The sequence below is a fragment of the Mastigoproctus giganteus genome, chromosome 6, assembly GCF_048544385.1.
Source record: "Mastigoproctus giganteus isolate SK-2022 chromosome 6, ASM4854438v1, whole genome shotgun sequence".
Lineage (NCBI taxonomy): Eukaryota > Metazoa > Arthropoda > Arachnida > Uropygi > Thelyphonidae > Mastigoproctus > Mastigoproctus giganteus.
Genome location: NC_143580.1, coordinates 40,712,543 through 40,737,050, shown reverse-complemented (window position 1 = coordinate 40,737,050; position 24,508 = coordinate 40,712,543). Strand labels below are relative to the sequence as shown.

Sequence of the window (24,508 nt, the reverse complement as noted above, 5' to 3'; positions counted from 1 at the left end):
TATGTTATCTGATATCAAAGTAAAGAGTATAAGACCTGTACGGAATAGAAAGTATTTTTTATCGATGTTGAAGCTCAGAAAGACCTAGAAAAATTGGAGAAATGTAAGAAATTCCAGGAGATAGGCTTATCTGTGGAAAAATCAAAAAAAAAAAAAAAATTGATGCCAAAATTACAAGTGTTTGATGTGGCACAGGATATGGAAAAGAGGTTTTTATGGAGCAACTATGGGATAAAAATTTGAGAGAGCGTGGATATGAGAAAAAGCATCAGGTAATGGACACAGTGAAGATTGTCACTATAAATAAAAATATGAATAATTGGATTTTCGAGCTGCCAGGTAGCCCACGATCAGCACAGTTGACACAAAATAGAATCTTTGTAAACTGGGAGTCCTTCCGAGTGAGGGACGTGGTTACAGTCACGCAATGCTATAAATGTATGAGGTATGGACACGTAGCAAAGTACTGTAGATGTGAGGTCTTTTGTGGTCATTGCACTGTGCAAGGCCATTCATATAAGAACTGTCTTATTTTGGCAGAGCGACCAAGGTGTGTCATTTGTTTTAGGAAGAGATTGCCGGATGAGCACGCCGCAATTGATAAAGCTTGCCCAGAATATATCAAGGCAAGGGATCTCAACAAACGACGGACTGATTATGACGAGTTCTGATCAAGTTTCTTTAATTAAGATCTTGCGGCTCAGCGTTCTAAGGCAATTCCCCCGCAGTTGACTAAAGCTGCTGAAGAGAGGTCGATTGATATATTGCTGATTCAAGAGCTGCATGTGTTTTTGGGTAGGGCAAGAGGTTACCCGAGTGCATGGAGAATTGTCCAGATAGGAGAGGAGCCTTACGCTATTATTGTTGTGAGGAGCCTTACGCTATTATTGTTGTGAGGAATCCCTCTCTGGTGGTGACAGTCATAAATTCGCTGTCAGTACGGAGTATTGTCATACTCCATGCTGTGAAGTGATTTGTCCTACCGGGCCCATGTATTTGTTATCACTGTACTGTACGTATTGTGAATACCTTGAACCCTACCTTGACTATCTCGAGAAGATTAGTCAGATACTGAGCTCTAAACCGGTAGTGGTTTGCATGGACTCAAACGCTGGCTCCACGTTCTGGGGAGGAGGGGACACTGATGACAGAGGTTTGCTCCTCGAAGAGTTCCTTTCGTCCTCGGGGTGGGGAGTGGTGAATGATCCGCCAGCTTCCGACTTTCTCATCTACACATGGGGAATCCTTTATTGACATCACTATCTGTCCAAATGGGATTAGTGCTAACATAAGGAACTGGGTTTCATGAGGCGATGAACATGAGTGATCATGGAAGTATAACTTATGATTATGCTGTCTGTGGCCCTTCCCGAGCTTGGAAGGAGGTCAGTAGGTTCTCGAGGAGAACTATGAATTGGAGTAAATTTGATGATATTGTAAGAAATAGATTGTCCGATATGAACTTAGAAGGGGACACTGTGAATAAACTTGTGATAAAATTAAAATTAACTGATGCACTACGAAAAGCTTGTAATTTATTAACTAAGAGGAAAAGAATTGGCACAAGAACTGTTCCATGGTAGAATGAAGAACTCAGTGTATTAAAAGTGCGTGTTAGACTTAGAAAGCGGTTTCAACGTGGTAGAAGAACTGATACTGCACAAAAATTGAAAGAAAAATACGCGAATGTGAGGAGAGAATATGTAAAGAAGATAATGATGAGTAAGCAATTAGCATGGCAAAATTATGGTACTCAACAGGGTAATGCTGATCCCTGGAGCTCAGTATATAAAATAATTACTGAAAAAGTTAGGTTTAATGGAGTGACCTAGTGTTCTGGATGATGGCCGGTCGGATAACCTAACATGGGATCGATCTGTGAGAAATATTTTAAAGGAATTGCTTAGAAAAGATAACCAGGATTCAGATACAGAGATACAGGGAGGTATTGCAGTCGAAAATCGGGAGTATACTTCCGACGAAATTGAGCGACCGTTCTCTCTAGAATTAAATTATGCCATTAGCAGTATTAGAGATGGCAAAGCTCCCGGTATCCACTTCTTGGAGACTGATGTGATCAAAATCTTCCACTCAGTATACTATGGATTGTTGCTAGACTTGTACAATAGATGCTTAGCCGAAGGAAGTTTTCCGGAGGTTTGGAAAATAGCAGTCTTGAGAGTAATCTTAAAAAGCCCGGAGAAGGCCTTGAACGAGCCAACTTCGTAGCGACCTATAGCGCTGTTACCAATACTTGGTAAAGTCTTGGAGAGGCTGATTCTGTTGAGATTCCAAACAAGATATGAATCCCTGAACTTAATGTCTGATAGACAATTTGGATTCAGGAAGGGACGTTCAACAGAGGATGAAATTAGATCTGTGTTTCAAAGAGTCGCAGAGAGCGAGGGTCGCTAAGTGCTTCGCTTGTTCATTGGACAGGCATTTGGAGGGAATGGTGTGATTTTTTTTTTTTTTTTTGGCTGATGCTGCATAAGCTCCTACACTTGCTTTCTTGCATCATGTGCCACTACTACTACTACTACTACTACTTTAGCGGGGCGTTCGATGCCTTGTGGTGGGGTAGCATCCTCCGCAGGGCTAGAGCGGCTCTCTGTCCCGGAAACTTGATTGAGATCATTCGGGGTTACTTCTCGGGACGGAGTGTTATGGTACGATCTGGCTTGGAGGAATAACGTGTCCCAGCACAGGTGCTGGGACACGTTATGGAATGGACGAAATTGCATTAGTTGGAGATTTCCTGGTCTAAAACAGTAATCATGCTACTTAAAGGACGGCTAAGCTCGACGAGGCCGCCATTGGTTTGATGTGGAGATGTCTCTCTCCGGTATGCTAGAACTGTGAAATATTTGAGTGTGTGCCTGGCAGAGAGACTATTTAACAGAGCACGCCAAATATATAAGGCAGAAAATAAAACTGCTTTATGCCAAGCTCCGGCGAGTGGTACGAGTAAGACGGGGAATTAAAGGAAGATCCCTGAATCTATTATACGAGGCAGTATTCGTGCCTATATTGACATACGCTCCCGGCGCTTGGTTTGGCAGTGCCGTTAATTCTGTAGTGAAAAAGTACCTCTTGTCGGCATAGAGGTTTATCCTGTGCATTTCGTTTTCTAATACATTATCATTACCTACACCATTTGGCATCTCTCATATTGTGGAAATAACTTCGCAAATTGGACGGCATGTTGCATTGCCAGGGTACCTGCCCACTCACTGATGATGAAGCCCACAATATGAGATACAATTAAAACGATGCCTTTACACTACACACGTAGTTCAAATTTATGGGTAAACTATGGTGTATCTACACCGATATTATATAGTTAAGGAAGATACTATATTGTCGATTTGTATGATGGACGAAAAACTCGAACTTCCCAGATGTAAAACTACATTACTCCACTCGCAGGGACCGACTAACTCAGCCAGATTGTGAAAAAAGCCCATAATTCCTCGCGTCAGTGATGGTATTCGGACTCAAGCCTTTCCGCCTGGAGGTACAGCGGACATAATCACCGAGTAAAAACCCCCCTCAGGTAGCAGAGAATATCCACTGTGATACCAGCGAGGGCATTAACCGTCTTCATCTGCTTTCAAACACTGTTTTAACTACGTACAAGGAAGAAAGACACTAAGAGCAGAAAGATATCTACTCTGAGTGTCTGTCCGCTGCTGTGAACTCAATTAAATGTAGCCTTCCTTGTAGTTGGTGCAGTTCTAACGTATGAGGGGTTTCCGATAAGTAAGGTAACACATTTTTGTTTTATTAATAATGGTGAAAGGGAATGAAATGAAACGCGGTGGACAGATAGACCCGTTAATAACATTCAAAAAGACCGCCAGTGCAGTGTTGCGGTACTGTCGCCTCACAGCAGATTCCAGTTGCAAAATGGCGGCTACCGTGTGAGTGTGGTCCAAAACAGGTGTTCGTGAAGTTATTCGCTTTTTGCAAGAAAAAGGGTCTTCACCCAGTGACATTCACCGTGAACTGGTTGCTGTGTATGGCGAAAAGGTGATGACAAAGAAGCAGGTGTGATTTTGGTGGAATGAATTTAAAGGGCCGTGTTGACATTGAAGATCGACATCGGGCAGGCAGGCCTTCATCGATCAAGACAGAAGACAACATTTCGCGCATTAAGGGCATCGTTCTTGAAAACAGGCGAGTGAAACTGCACAAATACCGAACGTGAGTAAGTCGATTTTTCACGATGTCCTTGGCTTTCGAAAGGTGTGCTGCCGTTGGGTGCCCCGACAATTGTCAGAGGAAGACAAAGCAAAACGCATGGGAAAGTGTCTGGAGAACCTGTTGCGATACAGCGACGAAGGAGAGGTTTTTCTCGCTCGCATAGTCACAACAGACTAGGCTGTGACTATGCGTGGGTTCTTCACTTTATCCCAGAGACAAAACAAGACTCCATGACCTGGAAACATCCACAATCTCCTGTGCGCAAAAAATTCAAAACTGTTCCCAGTGTCCGAAAAGTCTTGGTCACAGTGTTCTGGGATCGCCAAGGCGGTGGATTTCTTGCCGAAGGGAGGAACAATCAATGCACAGCTTTACTGTGCAGTGTTTTAAAAACTGAAAGCCAACATTGGACGCAAACGACCAGGACTCTTGTTGTTGTTTGCTTTTTAGGAGCATTAGCAACTAAAGCCATATTGCTCCGGGGGAGTATGCGGTGGTCATTCCCTAAACTTTCCGCATCCTCCGTATTTAGTGGTCATCTGAACGGGCTCGAACCCCGGTTTAATCAAGAAGCGTGTGCTACCACTGCTGCTCCTGCCCACCTGGCTACGGAGGCGCCACCAGGACTCTTGACAAGCGGCGTGATTTTATTGCACGACAACGCAACTCCAGACATTGCCCCCAACACTCGTGAGCGGTTGCGCCGTAATCGTTGGGAAACTCCATCATCCCCCAAAAGAGCCCAGACCTAGCGCCTTCAGACTTCCATTCCTCTGAAAAAACACCTTTCAGGAAAGCATTTCACCATGGATGGGGAAGCTCATTAGGCGGTGCGACGTTGGTTACTGCGTGTGGGCACGGATTTCCTCAGTACTGGTATTGATAAACTGATCCATCGTGGGACAAGTGCATCAATAAAACTGGAGATTGTTGTGGAGAAGTAGTATATGTTCGCTTATTTCTTGGTGTGTAATTTCAACTTCGTATTATTAAACATCATATAGAGAAAAAATGTGTTACCTTACTTTTCGGAAACCCCTCGTAAAAGATTTATATCGTCACAGAATGCGAAAACACATATGTGACGTTGTCCTGATAATAGCGTTATCGGCCACGTAATAGTGGCCAAAAAGATTCCCCTGAAGAACTAAGACAATGCTGGGAATGTTCAGGTGTTGTCAGTGCCCCATTTCATGCAATCAAGTAATGGGAAAAGTCCTAAAAAGAATGCCAATCTGATAACCAACATAATCGATGTTAACCTAGACAGCATGACACAAACCGAAGTGCCGAGAAAAGGCAGTATGAGTGATCTAAGAAATTATTATAAGCCTCAACAGTACCCCACCAAACTATTTAATGGATCAAGAAACCTATGCAAAAAACAGATGAAGCATCGAAGTAGAAAACTGCAGAGCTGAGCTTTTCCACGTTGAGAGGTCTAAGCAAAATTCTTGTCTAATAACGAATTTATTTAATATACTTCGGCTCAACTTCCTAAAACACAGCGCAGATTAACAAATGTTTTATGCCAGACCAGATTATTAAATTAGTAAAAGGAGACATCTCCGTTAACAATGGAGTAAAAGGAAATGATGCATCTGAATTAATAAAGGCTGAACTTAACCCTCATCCTGTTAGAAGCTATCGGATCAAGAGAGGTTAGGGGGCAAATGTCTTCTTCAAACCTCAACCTCCAATGCTATGGACAATAAGATACAAAAAAGCCAGATTATTCAAACGGACTTATAGCTTGAATACGAGATAGTGTTAGGGTCAGGCGCCACCTGTGATTTCTCACATCTGCGCCATATGTACACTGTGAAGAATACAGAACTACTGTAAATGCCAGAAAAGTGTTGTCTGTTGTATATGACATATTGCGTTAGGTTCTGTTGGGTGCCCTGGCATTTGGCCGCAGGGCCCCTGGTGGGACCTCACGTTGCCCGCACACGCCGCTAGGAGGTAGCCAGGCTGCCCATTATTCTCTGGCTGGTCTCCGCCAGGGTCGCCTGAGCGTCCTGGACGAAGACCAAGTTAAAAAAAAAAAAAAAAAAAAAGAAAGAGAAGAGAAGAGAAGGCCTGGGGAACAAGAGGAAGGGGGGTCTGAATGTGAGGAACAAGCTAAAGTGGACAGATAGAGAAGGCAGTCCACCCGAGTAAGGAGAAATAGGGGATGGTTTGTTATTTGGTTTTAGGAGCATTAGCAACTAAGGCCATATTGCTCCGGGATATGCGGTGGTCAATCCTTGACCTTTCTGCATCCTCCGTATTTGGTGGTGACGGGCTCGAACCCCGGTCTAATCAAGAAGCATGTGGTACGCACTGCTGCTCCTTCCCACCTGGCTACGGAGGCGCCAATAGGGGATGGGTAGAGGGATCAAAAGTCACAGGGGCAGGCGCCACTGTGCGAGTGCCAAAGGCCAAGCACTCTCTGGGAGTCAGCTTTTCAAGGAGTGCCAACCATGATGATGCCAGCATAGTATTTTAATCTTCAGTCTTACTCTTTTATCAGTTGGGAAAATGCTATCCGACCCCAGTTTGTGTTTGCACTTGAAGGTCGTTGCTCTGAGCAGCTCTAAGTTCAGCAAACTTTGCCCGTCTGATGGTAAAGACAGCTTGTGCGTAACTCGTTAAGGCTTTGTATGTTGTTTCATTCTGAAGCAGGTATGTTTCATGGTTACGAGGGTTCTCCTGGATTTCAGTAAAAAATTTGAGCCTACAATCATCGTAAGCAGGGCACTCATACATGACATGCCCCCATGACTCCTCTTCGCCACAGTGGCAGAATGGATTGCTTTCAATTCCCATTGCTGTCAATTTTTGTTGAAAGGGCCCATGTCCTGTGATCAGGAATGTAACTTGCAGACCAGGTGAAAACCAGGAAGGAGACTTTGGGAAAGTCATGTCAATGGATGGGAGAAATCTTCTGGTAATTTCTCCTTTGGGCGTGGTTTCCCATGAATGCTGCCAAATTCCTTGAAGGTGTGTGAAGATACGTTTTCTTTCTTGTTTCAGGTCATTGGTAAGCTGCAGTTGAAGATTTAACAACTGTGTCGGAATTCCCTTCTTTAATCGATGGTAAAGTCCCCTTTTAATCACCTCAAGATAGAGTGGCAAGCATCCAGTAATAACCTGTAGGGCAGGGGTGCTGACAGTGCGACATGCCCTGCAGATAGATAACATCATGAATCTTTGTATTGAGTCAAGTTTACGCTTGTTCTTTTCCAGGATAGCCTTTGTACACCAAACTGAGGCTCCATAACACACAATTGGGAGAAACGCCGCTTTATAGATGAGAGACAAAGCTTTATGCTTCAAACCCCAGTCCGCTCTGCTGACTCTTCTTATCATAGCCGTATACTTTCGGATTTTTGTGGATAAGTACTTCAGATGAGAGTGAAAGGTAAGACCGGTGTCAATGTAGATTCCCAGGTATTTGACTTCTGTGTAGAGACGTATAGGGATGTTATTTAACTTCATTGTTGGAGGCCTGCGTATTTGTAGCTTTCCTTTGAGGAGAATCGATTTTGTTTTCTCACCAGAAATTGAGAGGTTGTGGAGTGCTGCCCAGTTTTGGAGCTTTTCTAGAGCTGTATTTGCTTTTGCTTCCAGTGCCGCTCTTGTGTCACCTTGCACCACCAGAACAAGATCATCAGCGAAGGCTAAGGGTCTGGCTCCACCCAGGTCAAACCCCAGGAACTCGTCCAGAACAATGGACCAGAGGAATGGCCCAAGCACAGAGCCCTGGGGGCAACCCCGGTGAACGCATCTTGTCATAGTCTGGTATTTGTTTACAACTTGTAATTTTCTATTGCTGAGATAGGATTTTAGACTATTGTATAGGTTTTTGGACGTGTTTGCCTGCCGAAGCCTCCGAAGGACACTGGGCCACCACAGTCGATCGAAGGCACCAGCAAAGTCCACCATGATGGCTAGAGTATACTTTGAAGTTGTATGTGTGGCCTGGGTAATCAAGTTGTGTATAGCGTCTTCAGTGCTGGAGCCTGTCTTGAATCCAAACTGACATGGTGAGGTGAGTTGCTTATCGGTATAGCAGATGGAAAGGCGATACAGCAGAAGTCGTTCTAGAAGCTTGGCCAAAACGGAGAGCAGTGCAATTGGTCGGTAGGAAGCAGGAAGTTGGGGCGGTTTATCTGGATTTTTCAGGATCAGCTTGAGAGTAGCAGTCTTCCAGGGTACAGGGAAAGTTCCTTCAGCAAGACACCTGTTGAGGAGGCTCAAGAGTGTGGTGGGATAGACTTCAGCGAATTTCTTAACTACGTCGACTTCGAGTAAGTCAGCACCTGGCGTTTTGCCATCTTTCATTTTAGCCAGAGCCATATTCATCTCTAACATAGTGAAGGGCGGTTCCGTAGCCTCTGGCTGATAAGCTTGATTACTGTCGATGAACTGCTGTTGCTCCAGTGACATCGCTGTAAATTCAGTAGGGTAAATGGAATCAAGAATATTGTTTATTGAGTCAGACCAGGTAAAGGTTGAAGAGCCATCCGGTTTGAGAGTTGTACTAAGAACCTCACCTCTAGGCAGCCTATTGGTGACGATGCGGAACACGATGCCCCATGGGTCTTCATTGCCAATAGTAGAGACCAGGGTGTTCCATGATTCCTTCTTACACTTACGAATTTCCTTGGTGTACATGTTTCTAACTACCCGATATGCCTCCCGGGCAGCTTCAACCTCATGTGGGGGAAGATGGGCACGTGCACGTTGGTAAGTTTTCCTGGCTTGTTGTGCCCTCTTTCTTAAGTCCCGAAGGTCTGTATTCCACCAGGGGACAGCATAGCGGTATGGCCTCCTACGCGGAATGGACAGATCACAGGCACTTTTGATGATGGCAATAATATTGCGTACACAGTGATCTGGCGAGAGTGAAGCCGGTAGAGGAACATCATCCGGTAGCCTTCTGGACAGTTCCACAAAGAAGCGTTGCCAATCCGCTTTTTTGGTGTTATAACGCACAATGTCCTTTGGAATCGATGCGACGCGTTCCACCGAGCGAACAAGGGAGAATGTGATCGCTCTGTGGTCTGAAGTGGTCCAGGACTCCTGGACCGTCCAGCCGGAAAGTTTGTTGGCTAAGTCAGGCGTAGCCATTGTGATATCAATTTCGCTCTCCCAGAGTGGGCCACTGTAAGTGGGTAGATGTCCTGGGCGGTTTAAGATTTGTAAGCCTGATGTGAGGATAAGGTCCTCCAGTCTTGAGCCATTTCCTAGGGCATTCCTATCTGGTGCCTGACTGTGCCAGAGTGGCGAGCGACAGTTTGAGTCCATGCCTATCAGTAGATGCCCACCCGGGAGGAGCTGGAGTGCCATTTCAATCAGAGAGATAGCAGCAGTGATGTCTTCACCTGGATGGCTGTAGAGAGAGAGGATGAACAGTGATCCAAGAGATGTCATGATTTGGGCACAGGCACTGATAGAAGTGCATAGTGGTGTGATCTTGGTTGCTGTGATATCAGGGTTTCTGATGACAATCGCAGCCCATGGTTGGTCATTTGTACAGTGGATAATTTTATATGATGAGGGGTAGCCCATAACCACCCCAGAGCGAACATAGGGCTCCTGGAGCAGGATTAGATCTATTTGTTTTTCCTCAGCCTTTATCTTCAGCTGGTCTGCAACAACTCTTGCTCTCTGCATTTAATTGTACAATTCTTATCTCTAGTTGGTAATTGGGAGAAAGAATTCTATCCATAATTTATTCGCATTTGGTAAAGACTCTTTACTTTTAGATAGACAGGGCAGTTGGTATCTCGGATGGAATGTTGGTGTGGAGACTTTGCAGCCTTGCAATTTGCGCAGCTTGGCGGCTGATCTCTGACAGGACAATCCTTATAGCCGTGTCCCCTTTTGGGCACAGTGGCCACATGTGGATTCACGCTGATTGCAAGTATGTGAGGTATGGCCAAAGCGGAGACACCTGTAACATCTGTGGACAGGAATATATTCTTTGAATCTATGGCTGCCCCATCCAATGAATATTCTGTTTTGAGCTCCCAGAATTTGCCATGCTCTGGTTGATAGTTCGATTACCCAGTTTACGTTTGTAGGTGACTTGGTCTTCGTTTTGTATTTCGGAATAATATCATCCACGCTAGCCTCATCTTGCAGGTATATACTTAGATTTTTATTAAAGATCTCGGCTTTGAGCTCCTCTGGTGTTAAGCTCTCGTCCACATCAAAGATCACAACTGAAGGCCCTTTTTTCTTTGGGGCTTCTGCCCTAAGCCCGAAATTTGTCATGTCGGCATTATTCAGGATGGTTTGTGCCTCCTCCCTGGTGTCTGTTTCTATTAAGACTCCTGGATGCCTGGTCTTTCTAATACTCTTTATTTTTACAGTTTTCATCTGCTCCTTGAAGTTTTTTGTGAGTGCTTCCTTGACCGCTTCACTGGTATCTAAATGTGCGTCTTCCACTGGTTTAACCAAAATAACATGTGATTCAGGCTTTCTTACCGCCTTTCGGTTTTGTACTTTTCCTGGTTGGTTAGGCACATATTGAGCTGCATTCCTCAACGCCTCTGAAAAGGAGTGGGGGCGTTGTTGCATTTGTTTTTCCCCCTCCTGTGTGAGAACTTCGATTTTTGCTTTCAGCCTCTCGTGGTCGACGTGCAATTTTTGGACCACTGTCTCCATTTTACTGAAGATCTCTATCACGTCAGTTCTAATGGCAGCAGTAATTCTACTTGATTGCCTAGCCATGTATTTTTCTAGGGTTCCTCTAATGGCAATAATCTGTTCCACTGGAGTCCCAGTCAACGGGGGTTCCTGACTCTTTTTTCCTTCATGCTCAGTTTCCTGACTCTTTTGTTCTTCATGGTCAGATTCGCTGAATGATTCAGTGGCAGCCTCTTCAGAGACTTCCTTCGTTGTTGGGACGTCTGTAGCAGACCTTCTTCTACCCTTCTCTTTCTTCTTGGCCTTGGTCTTTGTAGGTTTATTCATACCTTCCCCAGTTGCCGGGGCCTCATTCCTTGAGCGGATTGGGTAATCCGTCTGTCCCTTAACTATCGTTCAACTTCAGCGTCGCTCATGTTGTTTTAGTGGGTATCTGGATTAACGAGAGGAATACGGATAAACGATTTTCTACTCGTAGTAAGTTGAAGCAGAGCTCGTTGTAATTGCCAAAAAACCACAAGTAAGTGGTCAAATAGGGGCTGAACTAAGTTGGCGATTTTTTGGAGGCTGACTTCAATGTTTTAGAAAAATATATTTACATACAATGAAAATAAATGATCAAGTAGGGTAAATTTGTAAGCTCTGTAGATAAATTACCTTATTGTATAGCTTGCCCTTCTTAAGTTCAAACAAGTAAACAACAAACACGGTGCACTATTAGCTACTTTCTATTTCCTGAGAAACAAAAGGCAGAGGTTTGGAGCCTTGTTGCTCGAGGCAGGGATTAGCCTAATTGCGAGTACGTGCAGCAGGGTGGCATTCGCTCTAAGTGCTATGATACACGTGCATCCGGTCACTACTGCTAAAGCATATAATTATGTCTATCTAAAATTATCAAAAGTAAGTTTACCTCAAAACTTCGGGGCCGATAGTTGGAACTTTTGTATAGATGACATCTTTAGCTTTCAGGATATCCGAAATAATCTACACTTGGTTGCATAATTGCACTTGAAATTAAAGGAAATGTAAGAGCACAAAATCACTAGACTGACACACTCACCGCCCGATTGGGAATCACCTTGAATACGAGATAGTAAACCATTCACAAATAAATGTAAAAAAATAAAATGTAAAATGTCACAAATAAAGTAAACCATTCACAAAAAAAAAAGAGGCCGCCGTAGCCCAGTGGTCAGGCGCGCGGGTGCATAAGTACACGTGCCTTGAGTGACCGGGGTTCAAACCCGTGACTGCTGAATACGGTGCTGTTTCTTGTATTCTGTCTATCTTGTGAACTCCTCTGATCGTTTGGTCGTCCCGGAGTATAAACAGAATATTTATTTATTTAAATGCCATGTCAAAATTACTAGATATAACCCAGTAGTGAAACTAATAAGAAAAAACAAAGGCAATAAACCTCAATACTACAAATACAACACAGGCATCTCGAATATACACATACCATACCAAGCAAAGTGTTAATGTCCATAACCAGTTATATGCCCAAATATGTGCTAGGAGGGAAGCAATCACAAGGAAACAAACACTGGCAGCAATAAAACATCACGTCACAGATGCAGATATACTATTATGCAATTTTTGAAGCCATGCGTTTGCAGACCGAAGGCTCTACAAGAACACCTCATGGACACTTTCTGATCAACGCGGACCCTAGCGCCAGGTACGTATCATGTACGTAGCGTATAGTGTGTTCGTGTTTAATGGCACCAAGGGTTTCCCCCATCTCCGCGTAATATACGTTGTCATGTGAAACAGTACACTGTTGAGGCCAGAAATTTAAAAGTGTGTAGGCTTTGGGAGGTGCAGTGTTGTGTACCGCCGTTGGGCTCTAAATGGTACCCACCGTTGCCCATATTAAACCCTGTGGATGCAGAAAAGGTACACAGTAGCTCTATATTTTACTCTGGCGGTCCCTGCCACCTATTTTCATGAGATTTCAGTGGCTAAGGCCCAAAAAAAAAAAAAATAAAATAAAATAAAATAAATATATATCATGGGGGTGAACACTAGAATTAGAAGAAAAAAAATTGTTTTTGAGAACGCGATTTAATTTGGATGTACTTAGATTTTGCAGTTTGGGGGCGTACGTTGTCGTATAGGTAGAGTGGGGGGAGGCTGAATACTGGGGGGTGAAAGTTAGAAGTATGGGAACGATAGAGAAAGACCCCCCCCCCCAGTTGGTCAGTAAGGCAGGTCCATGCCTCACCAGGCGAAGAGAGGGCGGCAGGGAGAGGAGGAGAGAGAAAAGTCTCCTCCCCACTACCAAGAAAGGGAATTGAAGGTGAATAGGATAAGATCTGAATAGATCGCCAGTGGCGTTGGCAGCGTGGCTGCAGAGGTCGTATTTATGTCTAGTCCAGTGGCGTCGCAGTTCCCAGAAGAGGTAACATCCGAGAAGATAGGGAGTCAGCATAGTTGTGGGTCACACACGGGAATGAATCCAGTATCATGAACATAGTGGCGTAGTGTTCTGTGGAAGGCGCCACAGGTGGTTTCCCACATATGCTCCATGGCACTTTGTGAAAAATTACAGAATCTCTGTAAAAGCCAGAAAAAAGTGTAGTCTGGTTTGTGTCAGAGTAGTGCTGTGTTCTGTTGTTCTGTTTCCAGGCGCCAAGAGGAACCCTATGTTTCCCGCCACCACCACTGGGAGGTGAGCCAGGCTGCCCATTATACTCTGGCTGGCTTCGCCAGGGTTGCCTGAGCTTCCTGGCGGAGACCAAGTTTTAATAAAAAAAAAAAAAAAGAGAGAGCAAGAAAAGAGGAGTATAGAAGAAGCGAGGATTGAAAGGAGAATGAACATGGGTGAATTAATCCACCCTAGTTTACGCGAAGTAAGGTAAAGGGTGAGGGTTTAAAAGTCATAGGGGACAGACGCCCCTGTGTAATTGCCATTGGCATAGTTGTAGATCCCATACCTCGAGTCACATCTACTAGATACACAAGAAGAATATTTAGCTTTAACTGATTTTGCCCAGGGATTATTTAGCAGGCGCCAAACACTAGCCGCCATATACAGAAGACCTTAACGGAATGAGGCAAAACAAAACTGCAAATAGCAGCGAGACGATACAGAGGAGCCGACTATACAGACCTTGGACTGACTACAAAATGCACTGGGAAAAGACAAGTGACAATATATTGTATAACCACAAGAGGCATGATTACCGCCAATGGGAGCGAAAAATACCTTTAAATAGTCGTGACATCAAAACAAAGGGACACTGCCCCAAGACCTTGCAGCATAGACCCACTACATAATGACAAAAGGTAGTGTAAGGACTAGCAAACATCACGGAAGGGATGAAACCCCATAATGACAGCCAGTAGACTTGATTATGACCCCAAGATAATGACCAGTAAATAGGCCCCAAACCACATGTAGTCTGGAAGGATGACTTCCCAGATTTAACTCCCTATTAGTGTCCCACCTAGATGAGACTCAATGGCCAGTTTTTTAGGGCCTGCAAACTGATGGAGACGACATACGGTGGCACTCTCCCGCGGGAACAGCCTGTTGGCGACCCAAATCCGCACTCTCTTGAGCGGATCTTTCTTTCCAAACTCCTGGGGAGGAGAGGCTTGCCTCTCCTTGCCTCCCCAATTTTTTCACTCTGGTGGGGCACGGGCATGCCTCACTACCTGCAGGGGCCATCTACTCTGTCGGCCCCTTATTTCCAATTTCTTCCCCCCAGTCTTCATCCTCCCCCCAAACTTTTGTCTTGCACAGCGTTTAGCCCTACATGTCAAAATCAAAAGAGAACATCAAAATTCTTGCCCGAACCTAGTTGGTTTTTAAAACTCACTTTCACCGCATAGCCCCACGTCGCGCACTATTAATACTAACTTGTAAAGTATCACTAATAGCAACCTCGATTTTTTTTTTTTTTTTTTTTTTTTTTTTTTTCTTGGTCCTAGCCACTAAAATCCCAGGAAAGTAAGTGGCAAGACCAGCCAGAGTACAAATATTGGTAACACCCGGCCGGCCTCCCTGTGGCAGGTATTGGTAACGTCGGGTCTCACTAGGGGCCCGGCGGCTAACAGGCCGGACGAACAATGGGCACAACAAACTACACAGTACATATCCCACACACTTTTAAATCTCTGGCTTGTCCGATACAGAGAACATACGCGGAGATGGGAGAAATCCCAGGTGCCGTCAGACCCCGAAAATACCTAATACTGCGGTGAGTGCCAGCATCCCGCACCTTGGATGGTGCCTGCAATAAATCTCATCATATTCCGGTTAGCATGGTTTTGTCTGTGTTGTTCTGGGGAGATGGAAAGTTATCCCACACCAATCTGAATTACTTCTTTGGCTCCAAGTTCTGCAATTTTAGCTCGCCTAAGTGCAAATGTTTCTTGCGCGTAGATGGTTAATGCCTTATAGGTACCTTCCTCAAGTAGCAGAGTGAATTCTTGATTGCAAGAGTTGTGGTGAGGAATTTAAGCCTGGGGCACTCATGCATGAGGTTCCCCTAGGATGCCTCTTCGCCGCAGTGGTAACGTGGATCATTCTCGATTCCCATGGCCGTCAGTTTTTGTTGGAAGGATCCATGCCCGTTGATGATAAAGGTCACATGGAGATCAGGCGAAAACCAGAGTGGAGGTTCTGAGTGAGTTGTACTTATAATGGAAGGAATCGCTTTGTGATGGCGATTTCCAGTCATGTTACCATATATCTTGTAGATGTTGGGTTATCCGTTTTCTTTCCTGCCTGGGGCCGTTTGTAAATTAAGCTGAAAATTAAGCAGTTGGGTTGGAACTCCCTTCCTTAAGTGATAGAAGTGGTTAAAAGAGGGCTTTTCTAAGAATAGTGGCTGGCATCCAGTTATTACCTGCAGAGCACGCACTGAAAATTTAAAGGAGCATGAACTTCTGGATTGAATCCAGCTTACGTTTGTTTCTTGCTAGGATGGCTTCTCGGTACCAAATGGGGGCACCATAAGACAATTTCCACGTATATGAGAGTAAGGACCTTGTGTTTCAGCCTCCAGTCTACCCTGTTGACTAGCCTTATCATAGCAGTGTACATTTAAATTTAGTTGGCTAGATACTTTAGGTGGTGGTGGTGGAGGAATGTAAGCCCCAGAGATTAAAAAGATACAGGAGGTTGACGTTAGTGTGCAGTCGTATGGGTGTAAAGTTTAAGTTCATTATAGGCGGTCTCTTGATTTGTAGCCTGCCTTTAAGGTGTATGGATTTTGTTTTCTCTCCTGAAATGGTAATGTTGTGCAAGACCTCCTAGTTCTGGAGTTTCACCTCCATTTGCTCCATTTTCAATTGTCTCCAGGTTCGCCCTGGTATCAGCACATACCAAAAGGACAAGATCATCCGCGAAGGCCAAGGGCTCACCACCCCCCATGACCATGCCCAGGAATTCGTCCAGGACAATAGACAAGAGGAACGGGCCAACCAGTATCGTGAACATTGATATTGATATTTATTAGTTAAAGCGGTCCCAGCCAACCAATGGCAACCCCGCTGTCAGTTACACATAATTTAGCAATATTCTTATATACTTCCTCTCCTATTTGCCAAAGTACAGGTAGGGCAACAACCTGCCATGACCAAAAAAGATTGATATGAAGAAACCGGAAATATTCAAATTATATAAAAAATAAATATACATATAATTAAATTTCAGACAAAGTCTAAACTTCATTGGAAAGAGCTACATCTATTCACGGTCTGTTGGAAAGCCAGCAGCAAAACGAGCTGCAGTGAACAGATGCCAGCACAAGGAACTGGAGTTGAAGTGGATATAGCAGACTCAATCTCCACGATTTCCCAGAACTTTAGGTAATTCGGCACTACACCATACCGCATTACAAATCCAAGGCTTCCAGATGCAGAAGAGTCTTCTGCCTAAGAAATATTGCAGTTGCAAAGGCTTGGGAAGCCAAGAAGTTCTCCTGTTTATCAACTTGAATTGTCTTGCAGCCTTCTGCCATAAGATTGAGATTACTAACCGGAGATACCAATTCAATTCTCAGATCGCTGTACTCCTCACAGTTGTACATAATGTTCCCATGATTCTCTTTCGCCACAATGGCAATTAGATCTTTCAGTAATTCCTAAATCATGCAACTTTGCATTAATCGAACCATGACCAGTCAATACGAACATTGCTTGTAAGTTTGGGGAAAACCATTTGAATTTTATCGAAGCTGCATTTCCTAAATCTGGGAAAAATTTTTGTGTAATCTGCTCTTTATCACAAACACTCCAACGCTCTTGCCAGACTTTTACCAAAGCATCCCAGATTCTTGCCCTTTCCTTCCTGGGATCTGCCAAGATGTCCACCTGTATATTCAGAAAAGAACAGGGAATGCCACCACAGGTGAAGTAAGCCAATGCACAATACACCAAATGCAGATCAATAGGCAATTTTCCAGTCAACCTGCAAAGCTGGGGTCAACACAGTTCTGCATGCCATGCACATCCTAAGGAGCATTACTCTTTGAATGGAACTGCGCTTTCTAATAAATACTTTTCGACTTATACGCTCAAACCAAATTGGTGCATCATAAGTTAAAATGGGGATAAATACACATTCATATAGCAAGTTCAGCGCCTTACCTTTTATTCCCCAGCAAACTCTAGTGATTCGAGTAATCATCCCAGTAAATTTCCTCACCTTTTCTGATAGATAAGTAACATGTGACTGAAAGCCAAAGATTCATCAAACATAACGCCTAGATATTTTAATTGCCTTGCCGATTTTAGGCTCGACCCATTCATTCTCACAACTGGGAGTCTTCTACTCGAAAAATGACCCTTGAAGACCACTGTTCTTGTTTTGGTTCCTGATACAGTCAGTTTATGTTTGTTTGTTATTTGGTTTTTAGGAGCATTAGCAACTAAGGCCATATTGCTCCGGGATATGCGGTGGTCATTCCCTGACCTTTCCGCATCTTCCGTGTTAGGTGGTAACGGGTTCGAACCCCGGCCTAATCAAGAAGCGTGTGCTACGCACTGCTGCTCCTTCCCACCTGGCTATGGAGGCGCCTGTCAGTTTATGTAACCTAAACCAGTTATTAAATTCAAGAACCTGCTGTGACCTAGTTTCTAGTTGCATCCGTGAATTTCCTTCAATAGGCAGCACACGATCATCGGCATATGCCACCATCTCTGTACGTTCGAAGTCCCTTCGCAACCAGTCCTCCAAAATTAGGTTCCACATTAGTGTTCCAAAAACCGATCCTTGTGGGCTCCTGGCCACCTCTCATACAATAGAACCAACTGACGACTTAACAGTCACGGTGCGGTGCATGAAGTAGTCTTTTACCACCCTAAAGAACTTAGTTGAACAGCCTGCAAGTCTCAACATCATAAGAATGCTACTCCATTTAATGGAGTCAAAAGTTCCCTCAAAGTCATTAAAGATTCCAAGGACAGACTTACTGTTCGAGCCTAATATATAGTTTCGCAATACCCGAAGCGCATCTGTTCCACGACCTGGAGTAAACCCATATTGTCTGCCAGACCAGCCTAACTTTTTTTTCAGTATAGTTAGTAATCCGTCTCGCCAGGATTCTTTCAAACACCTTTCCTAATCCAGGAAGGAGGGCAATAGGTCGATAAGATCGTGGATCATTCTTTGGCCTAGATGGTCCCTTCAGTGTCATCTTGAATAAGGCATCCTTCCATGGTGATGGAAAGACTCCATCACACAGGCAGCTATTAAAAACTTCAAGAAGGATCCCTGGTATCAGTCGATGAACCCGTTTAATGAACTCTCCTTCAATGAGGTCCATCCCTGGGCATTTATTGTTCCTTATGCGCTGTACTGCATCACAGAATTCAATCAGGCTAAAGGGATCCTGGTCATGTACCCCAGAGTAAGCATGATTAAGCCTTTCAATCAACATCTGTTCCTCATCGTCTTGCTCAGATATAGTATCTCCAATCATATGATCCAAAATCGCAGACATACTTTCTTTCCAACTCGACCTTTCCTAGTCAACACCTCCAATAGAGTATGCCATATTTCTATTATATATTTTAGTCTTGCTAGTACATAGCTTATTTACAATTCCCCGTGGGTTCTCATTTCCCACTGTTCTAACAACGTTCTCCAGGCAGTGAGGAACCTCCTACAATCAATTGTCATCCAGTTTCAAAGACCCAGACCAATAAACTACGCGCAAAGTACAACATATCTTTCGCGCCGACAAGATTCAAAGTGTTCAACTCCAGGTTTAGGCAAATAGGAGGGCAGAAAGTATGAAGAACGTGTTTTTTGTTGACCATAGAATTTCGGTTGATGTGAGACCAATTTGAACTACAAGTCAAACTATACAACATCTTGCCCTAGGGATAAAAAAATACATCAAATTTTTTAAGTTACACGTCCTGGCCACCAGGCATATTCACAAAAAACCCTTACATCTGCAGAACAGAAAATAATGATAATCCCACTGCTAGACTATCCATGAGAACATGGCAACAGTCGTTGCATCTTCCAAATGCCAGAAGCACTTGTACACAAGCAAAATTGCCTTCAAATGTTAATGTTCTTAGATGAATTTGACTTATTCCTTTTAGCAGATCCAAACTCCTTTTGGCACCTAAGATTACTGAGTTAGGTGGTTGTATGTGTGTTAAGTTCCAAAGAAACTAAGCCATGAGGCTTTAGTATACTCTGCATGTAAATTGTGTGTTGTCCTATCTGTAATTTGCCTGTTTGCTGGAACAAAACCCCGAATTTCCAGGAGAAAAAAAAAAACACGCAACTATGGCCTGAGATCGACTAACTCAGCCATGTTGTGAAAAAAGCCAATAAAATTTTCTCGTGTCGTTGACGGGATTAGAACCAAGGCCTTTCCATCCGGTGCGGGGGTAAGGCTACTCACTCAGAATTTATATTATGGTTGGTAATGGCAGGGAATAAAGAAGAGGTCATAATTTTTAAATTATGGAGTAGTCATAATTTAAAAATACTTATCAAATAACAGGAGTTCACTATAGCAGCTCACACTTTGATGCTGTCTGTGCACAATTTCTTAGAAATGACACATCTAGTCAAGTATGGCAGAGGTAACCAAGTAGTCAAGCGCGAAGGGTACAGTAGTACTTACACGTATTTGAGTAGACTGTGGTCCAAACCTGCGTGACAGAAAATACGGTGATATTCTTGTATTCTCCGTATCTTTTGAACTCTTCTTCGTGGTCGTGCCGGAGTAAAAACAGAAAAAAAAAATAACATGTAGTTTATTTAGAGATAGCATATGCAAACAGCATTTTATTTTTCGAATCGACGTAAAAGACGTGGACTTATAATCAACGGATTTCGTCTGAGACAACCATTTAGATGCCGGAATTTAGTTCCTCGCGAGTACCATAATTGGTATAATCACCGTCCTCTCCATACCGGATATAAAAGATCTGAGTTCGAATCCCGTCAAAGACGGGAGGAATTTTTATGGGTCTTTTTCACAACGTGGCTGAGTTAGTCAATCTCAGGGGAGGACAGAATTGTTTTCTCCAGGAAACTTGGGTTTCTCGTCCAGCAAACAGGCAAATTAACCAAATAACACAAAATTTACAGACATAATATATACAGTGCAATATGGTCTAAGTCGCACCATATGTGCGCACAAATACGCACCTTGGACTTATGTTAAGGTAGAATGCTGAACTTAGGAACATAAATTTCAAAAAATGATGAAAATTACAAAAATGATGAAAAATCACAACAATTTACCCAATGAAATGCTTAATTCTTTACTGGCTATCTGGATTAATAAGTTGGCTACTTCTACAAATAGTAGATACAGACAACGTTCTATCTTTGCCCCTCGATAGAAAAGAAATGGCCTTATACTCAGGTATAATTTAGCACTGCCTAATCAGGAATAAGGGAAGAGCTTGTCACTTGCTTTGCAAGGCGTCTCCGTAGCCAGGAACAGCAGTGCGTAGCACATGCGTCTTGATTAGACCGGGGTTCGAGCCCCTGACCACCAAATACGGAGGATGCGGAAAGGTCAGGGAATGACCACCGCATATCCCCGGAGCAATATGGCCTTAGTTGCTAATGCTCCTAAAAACCAAATAACAAACAACTTGCTTTGCAGCCCACCTCAACCCACGTGAAAATCTTGGTTATAAGTGGTTTTAATACGCCTAGCCCTAAACATAATGAAGATTGGATCATATTCTGCAGATTGGATCTGGAAAATGTGATTAATAATGTAGATCTACTAGAAAACATAAATCCAACTGGGGGTAAAAAATTAGATATTTTATATCACAATATTAAGGATAAAATCAACTCAGCTCAACGTGACTATAAAAGTATGACAGGTATAAATTAATAGTATACTCTAGACATCACTGAAGGATTCATTATCAGCTGTCGATAAAGATGTATACAATAAAAGAGATGTGTCTATTGTACTGTATTTGTTATGCAACAATCTCTTATAAATAATAAAAATGAAGTCTGTTTTATATTTACTATCTCTTTTCTTAATTTTAATAAATAATATTAAATGTACATTCAAAAGGTACACCAAGTAGTTAAACAGATCACATGTTAGTTAGCGGCATCATGCAAGCACGTCACGAACAGAGTATAGTAAAGGAATCTGCAATCCAAACAGCTAAAATGATATCAACAACGGAGCCCTATTACTACACACAAAAATGATCTCGCATAGGCGTATACAATACGTAATTATTTGTTTAAGTCAGGTAAACGAATTAATAAGTCGAATAGTTAGACAATGCTGTTTGAATCTCATAACAGTGGGCATATCCGACACAGATTACTTTCTTAATAGGGCGATATCGTCGTTATTCCAGTGTAGCAATATTGGCGTCAGTTATTACGTCACTGTGACACACTTACGTAATAATTCTCATCAAGAGCAGCACAATTCAAGCTGTTGATAAAAGAGTGGGGCTTGATGAATGTCATTATCATTCTAAAAGGTTATCGCACGATCTTTGTCCTTAAAATATACAGGTAATAACAGAAGAATTACGATTTACGGAAAAATGATGATTGTCCTTAGATCATCATGACAATATAAGTAAGATAAATTCCTAAGTAAATTGGACGATGTTACAGATAAGGAACAAGTCACTGACACAGTGAAGCCCCGCGAACTCATATTTTACTTCCATACCCGTAAATTACTTTGTGCGGAGTCGATTTGAATAAGGACAAGCGGCAGTATTCAAACCCACGGCCTTTCGCCGGTTGATCGGTATCTTCACCAGATAAGCACCTACCCAAACCACATGTCATTTATCCAAATTCCTTGCAATGTCAAGACTGAAAATTTAGGGGAACTTGATCTAAGTTAGTCAGTAGAAATAAGAAGTGCATTACTACATAACAGTCAGCGCACAAGTGTAAAATTACGCACACGTGTTCTTGACGCCCCAAACCGTGGTAAAATATTTGTAATTTCGTGTAATTGTAAATTATTTTGATCCAATGTGGCTATTCCGGAGAATAAACAGAAAATTTATTTATAAAATCATAAATAAAAAAAAACAAATAATTATGAAAATAACAATATTACTTGCGATATCAGAATAACATTATTACTACATGGTTAAACTCATTAACCTGATTACGGACATTTTTTTTTTTTTTTTTTTTTTTTTTCAAATTCACACTTCCATTTGTAGCCTGAATAGGCAACATATTTTCGTAAACATTGCTGCAGATATCTGATAAAGAATGCGTTACTTTCGTGAGCCTAAAAATTCCATCCGTAACTATGGAAACCGCTGTGTTTATTAGAGACGTAATCTCTCCAGACTAAATCTCGTATGCAAGCGTGTCTGAAACCCTTGGTATAAGAATACCACGTGAAATGATTCTTATAAATAGTATACATACAGGATAAAGTTATATTAAGCCTAAGCTTCAATGAAATACCGGTACCTAAAAGTAATCGTTTTATCTACTCATTATCCAAGAGAAATACAGCGCCATCTCTAGGATCAATAATTTCAATACAGTTTCATTTAATGATTTTCAAAATGAAGTTCTAGATACACACAGTGTAGAAAATACAATGATTAGAATATGCAAAGAATACGTGGAAGGGGAACAATGTAGAGTAGAACGCAAGTTCTAACTGAATTACTGTATCTCCTAAAAAGTCTCTTTTTGTCTCATTTTTTTGCAGATTCCTTGCTATCCAATGAGGAGACTGTCTCAGTTACTACATCGTTGCTGTTGTTCGTCGGTATCATTTTGGCAGTAGTTGTCACTTTAAGGTAAGTGGATGCTTTCAGTTCTCATGTATATGAGAGAGGGAATTAACTTCAAACTCCACGTTTGTTCTGGTTTCTTATCTGAGTAAGCATGCGATAATTGTATGATTTATAATTTTATCTAATGGCAAATAATCCCTGTAAAAAGATGAATTGCAAAGATATATATATATATATACACTGAATGGCAACATTATTAGGCACGCCTACTCTTTTTACGAAATGAAGCGGCAAGCATAGTACGTGTTCAATTCAGGCGGGAGTGTACTAAAGACGAGAGATTCAAACTTACTTTGAAAGTGAGAGAGAGAGAGATAATCTTTAATGCCCTTCACGCCCATAAAGCGAGAGGTTTACAGCTTCCCGAAACTTCAGGGAAAATCGAACAATTATTTATAAAAAAAGGTACAAACGAAAACATTTTAATACAAAGGAGAGAACTCCTCACGAGAGTTAAGTCTGATTGAGCTGCCTTAACATCGAGATAAGAGCACCAGCTCAATCAGACAGGAACATATGCAAGGTACACATCAGTCAGTGCTGATTAGTCCTGCTAGTCATAATTTTTTTCCGGTAAGTCCAGTCAACAGCGAATTTGTTCAGGTCGGCGTCAAGTGCCTGGGTTTGCTTGAGCATCTGCTGAGGGAGAAACCTGTCCGAGAGATGAAGTCGTGCTGAATGCTCGTCTGGCACCGACTACCAAAGTGGCATGGTAGTCGGTGCCAGACGAGCCAGTATAAGTGTTCCGGTAACTGCAACCCAGTTGGGGGTTTACATGTACGACCATCTCTCGGATGTATCGAGATTATTCCAATAACGAAATAACATCCAGCCAACTGCAAACATCTGATCCGAACCACTTGTTCAGGCGAGAGGCCAACGGATAATAAGAGTCTTGCAGGGTAAGAGCCACATAAGAGCCAGTCAAAATACAACAAAATAAAAGTGTTAATCAAACAGGCATTTCAGAAAGCACATCTCTTCGTACATTGTCATTAATGGAATATCACAGCCATGATCGAACCAGGTTCCACTCATGTCAGCTAAAAACAAGACGTTGTAGTTATGGCAGGCTCATGAGCACCAACACTGGATAGTAGAGGATTGGTAAAATTTTTCTAGTAAGGATTTCGTTAGTAAGGACTTAGTAAATATTTTGGACTAAAGATGAAAATGGCTAAAACAAAAGTAATGATGAACAGATATATGCCACAGAAAGGGATATACTCATTGAAGGAGCAGTAATTTAAAAGGTGGATTCGTATACTTACTTCCGGGACAAGTCATTAGCTGTAATAATGATAAATGTCTGGAAGACAGGAGAAGGATAAATTTCAGATGGATAGCATTCAGGAAATATAGTCACATACTGAGCAGCAATGTTCCAATTTGTCTGAAA

At 42.6% G+C, this 24,508-nt stretch overlaps 1 protein-coding gene across 1 annotated transcript in view; it reads left to right on the top strand.

Annotated features, from left to right (window-relative positions):
• The window catches only part of LOC150084183 (retinal guanylyl cyclase 2-like), a 280,744-nt gene that overhangs the window by 176,614 nt on the left and 79,622 nt on the right, over positions 1–24,508 (top strand). The window contains exon 4 of the mRNA XM_090375924.1: positions 23,022–23,112. Coding sequence (XP_090232050.1) covers positions 23,022–23,112 — 91 coding nt within the window. The remainder of the gene's footprint in view (positions 1–23,021; positions 23,113–24,508) is intronic.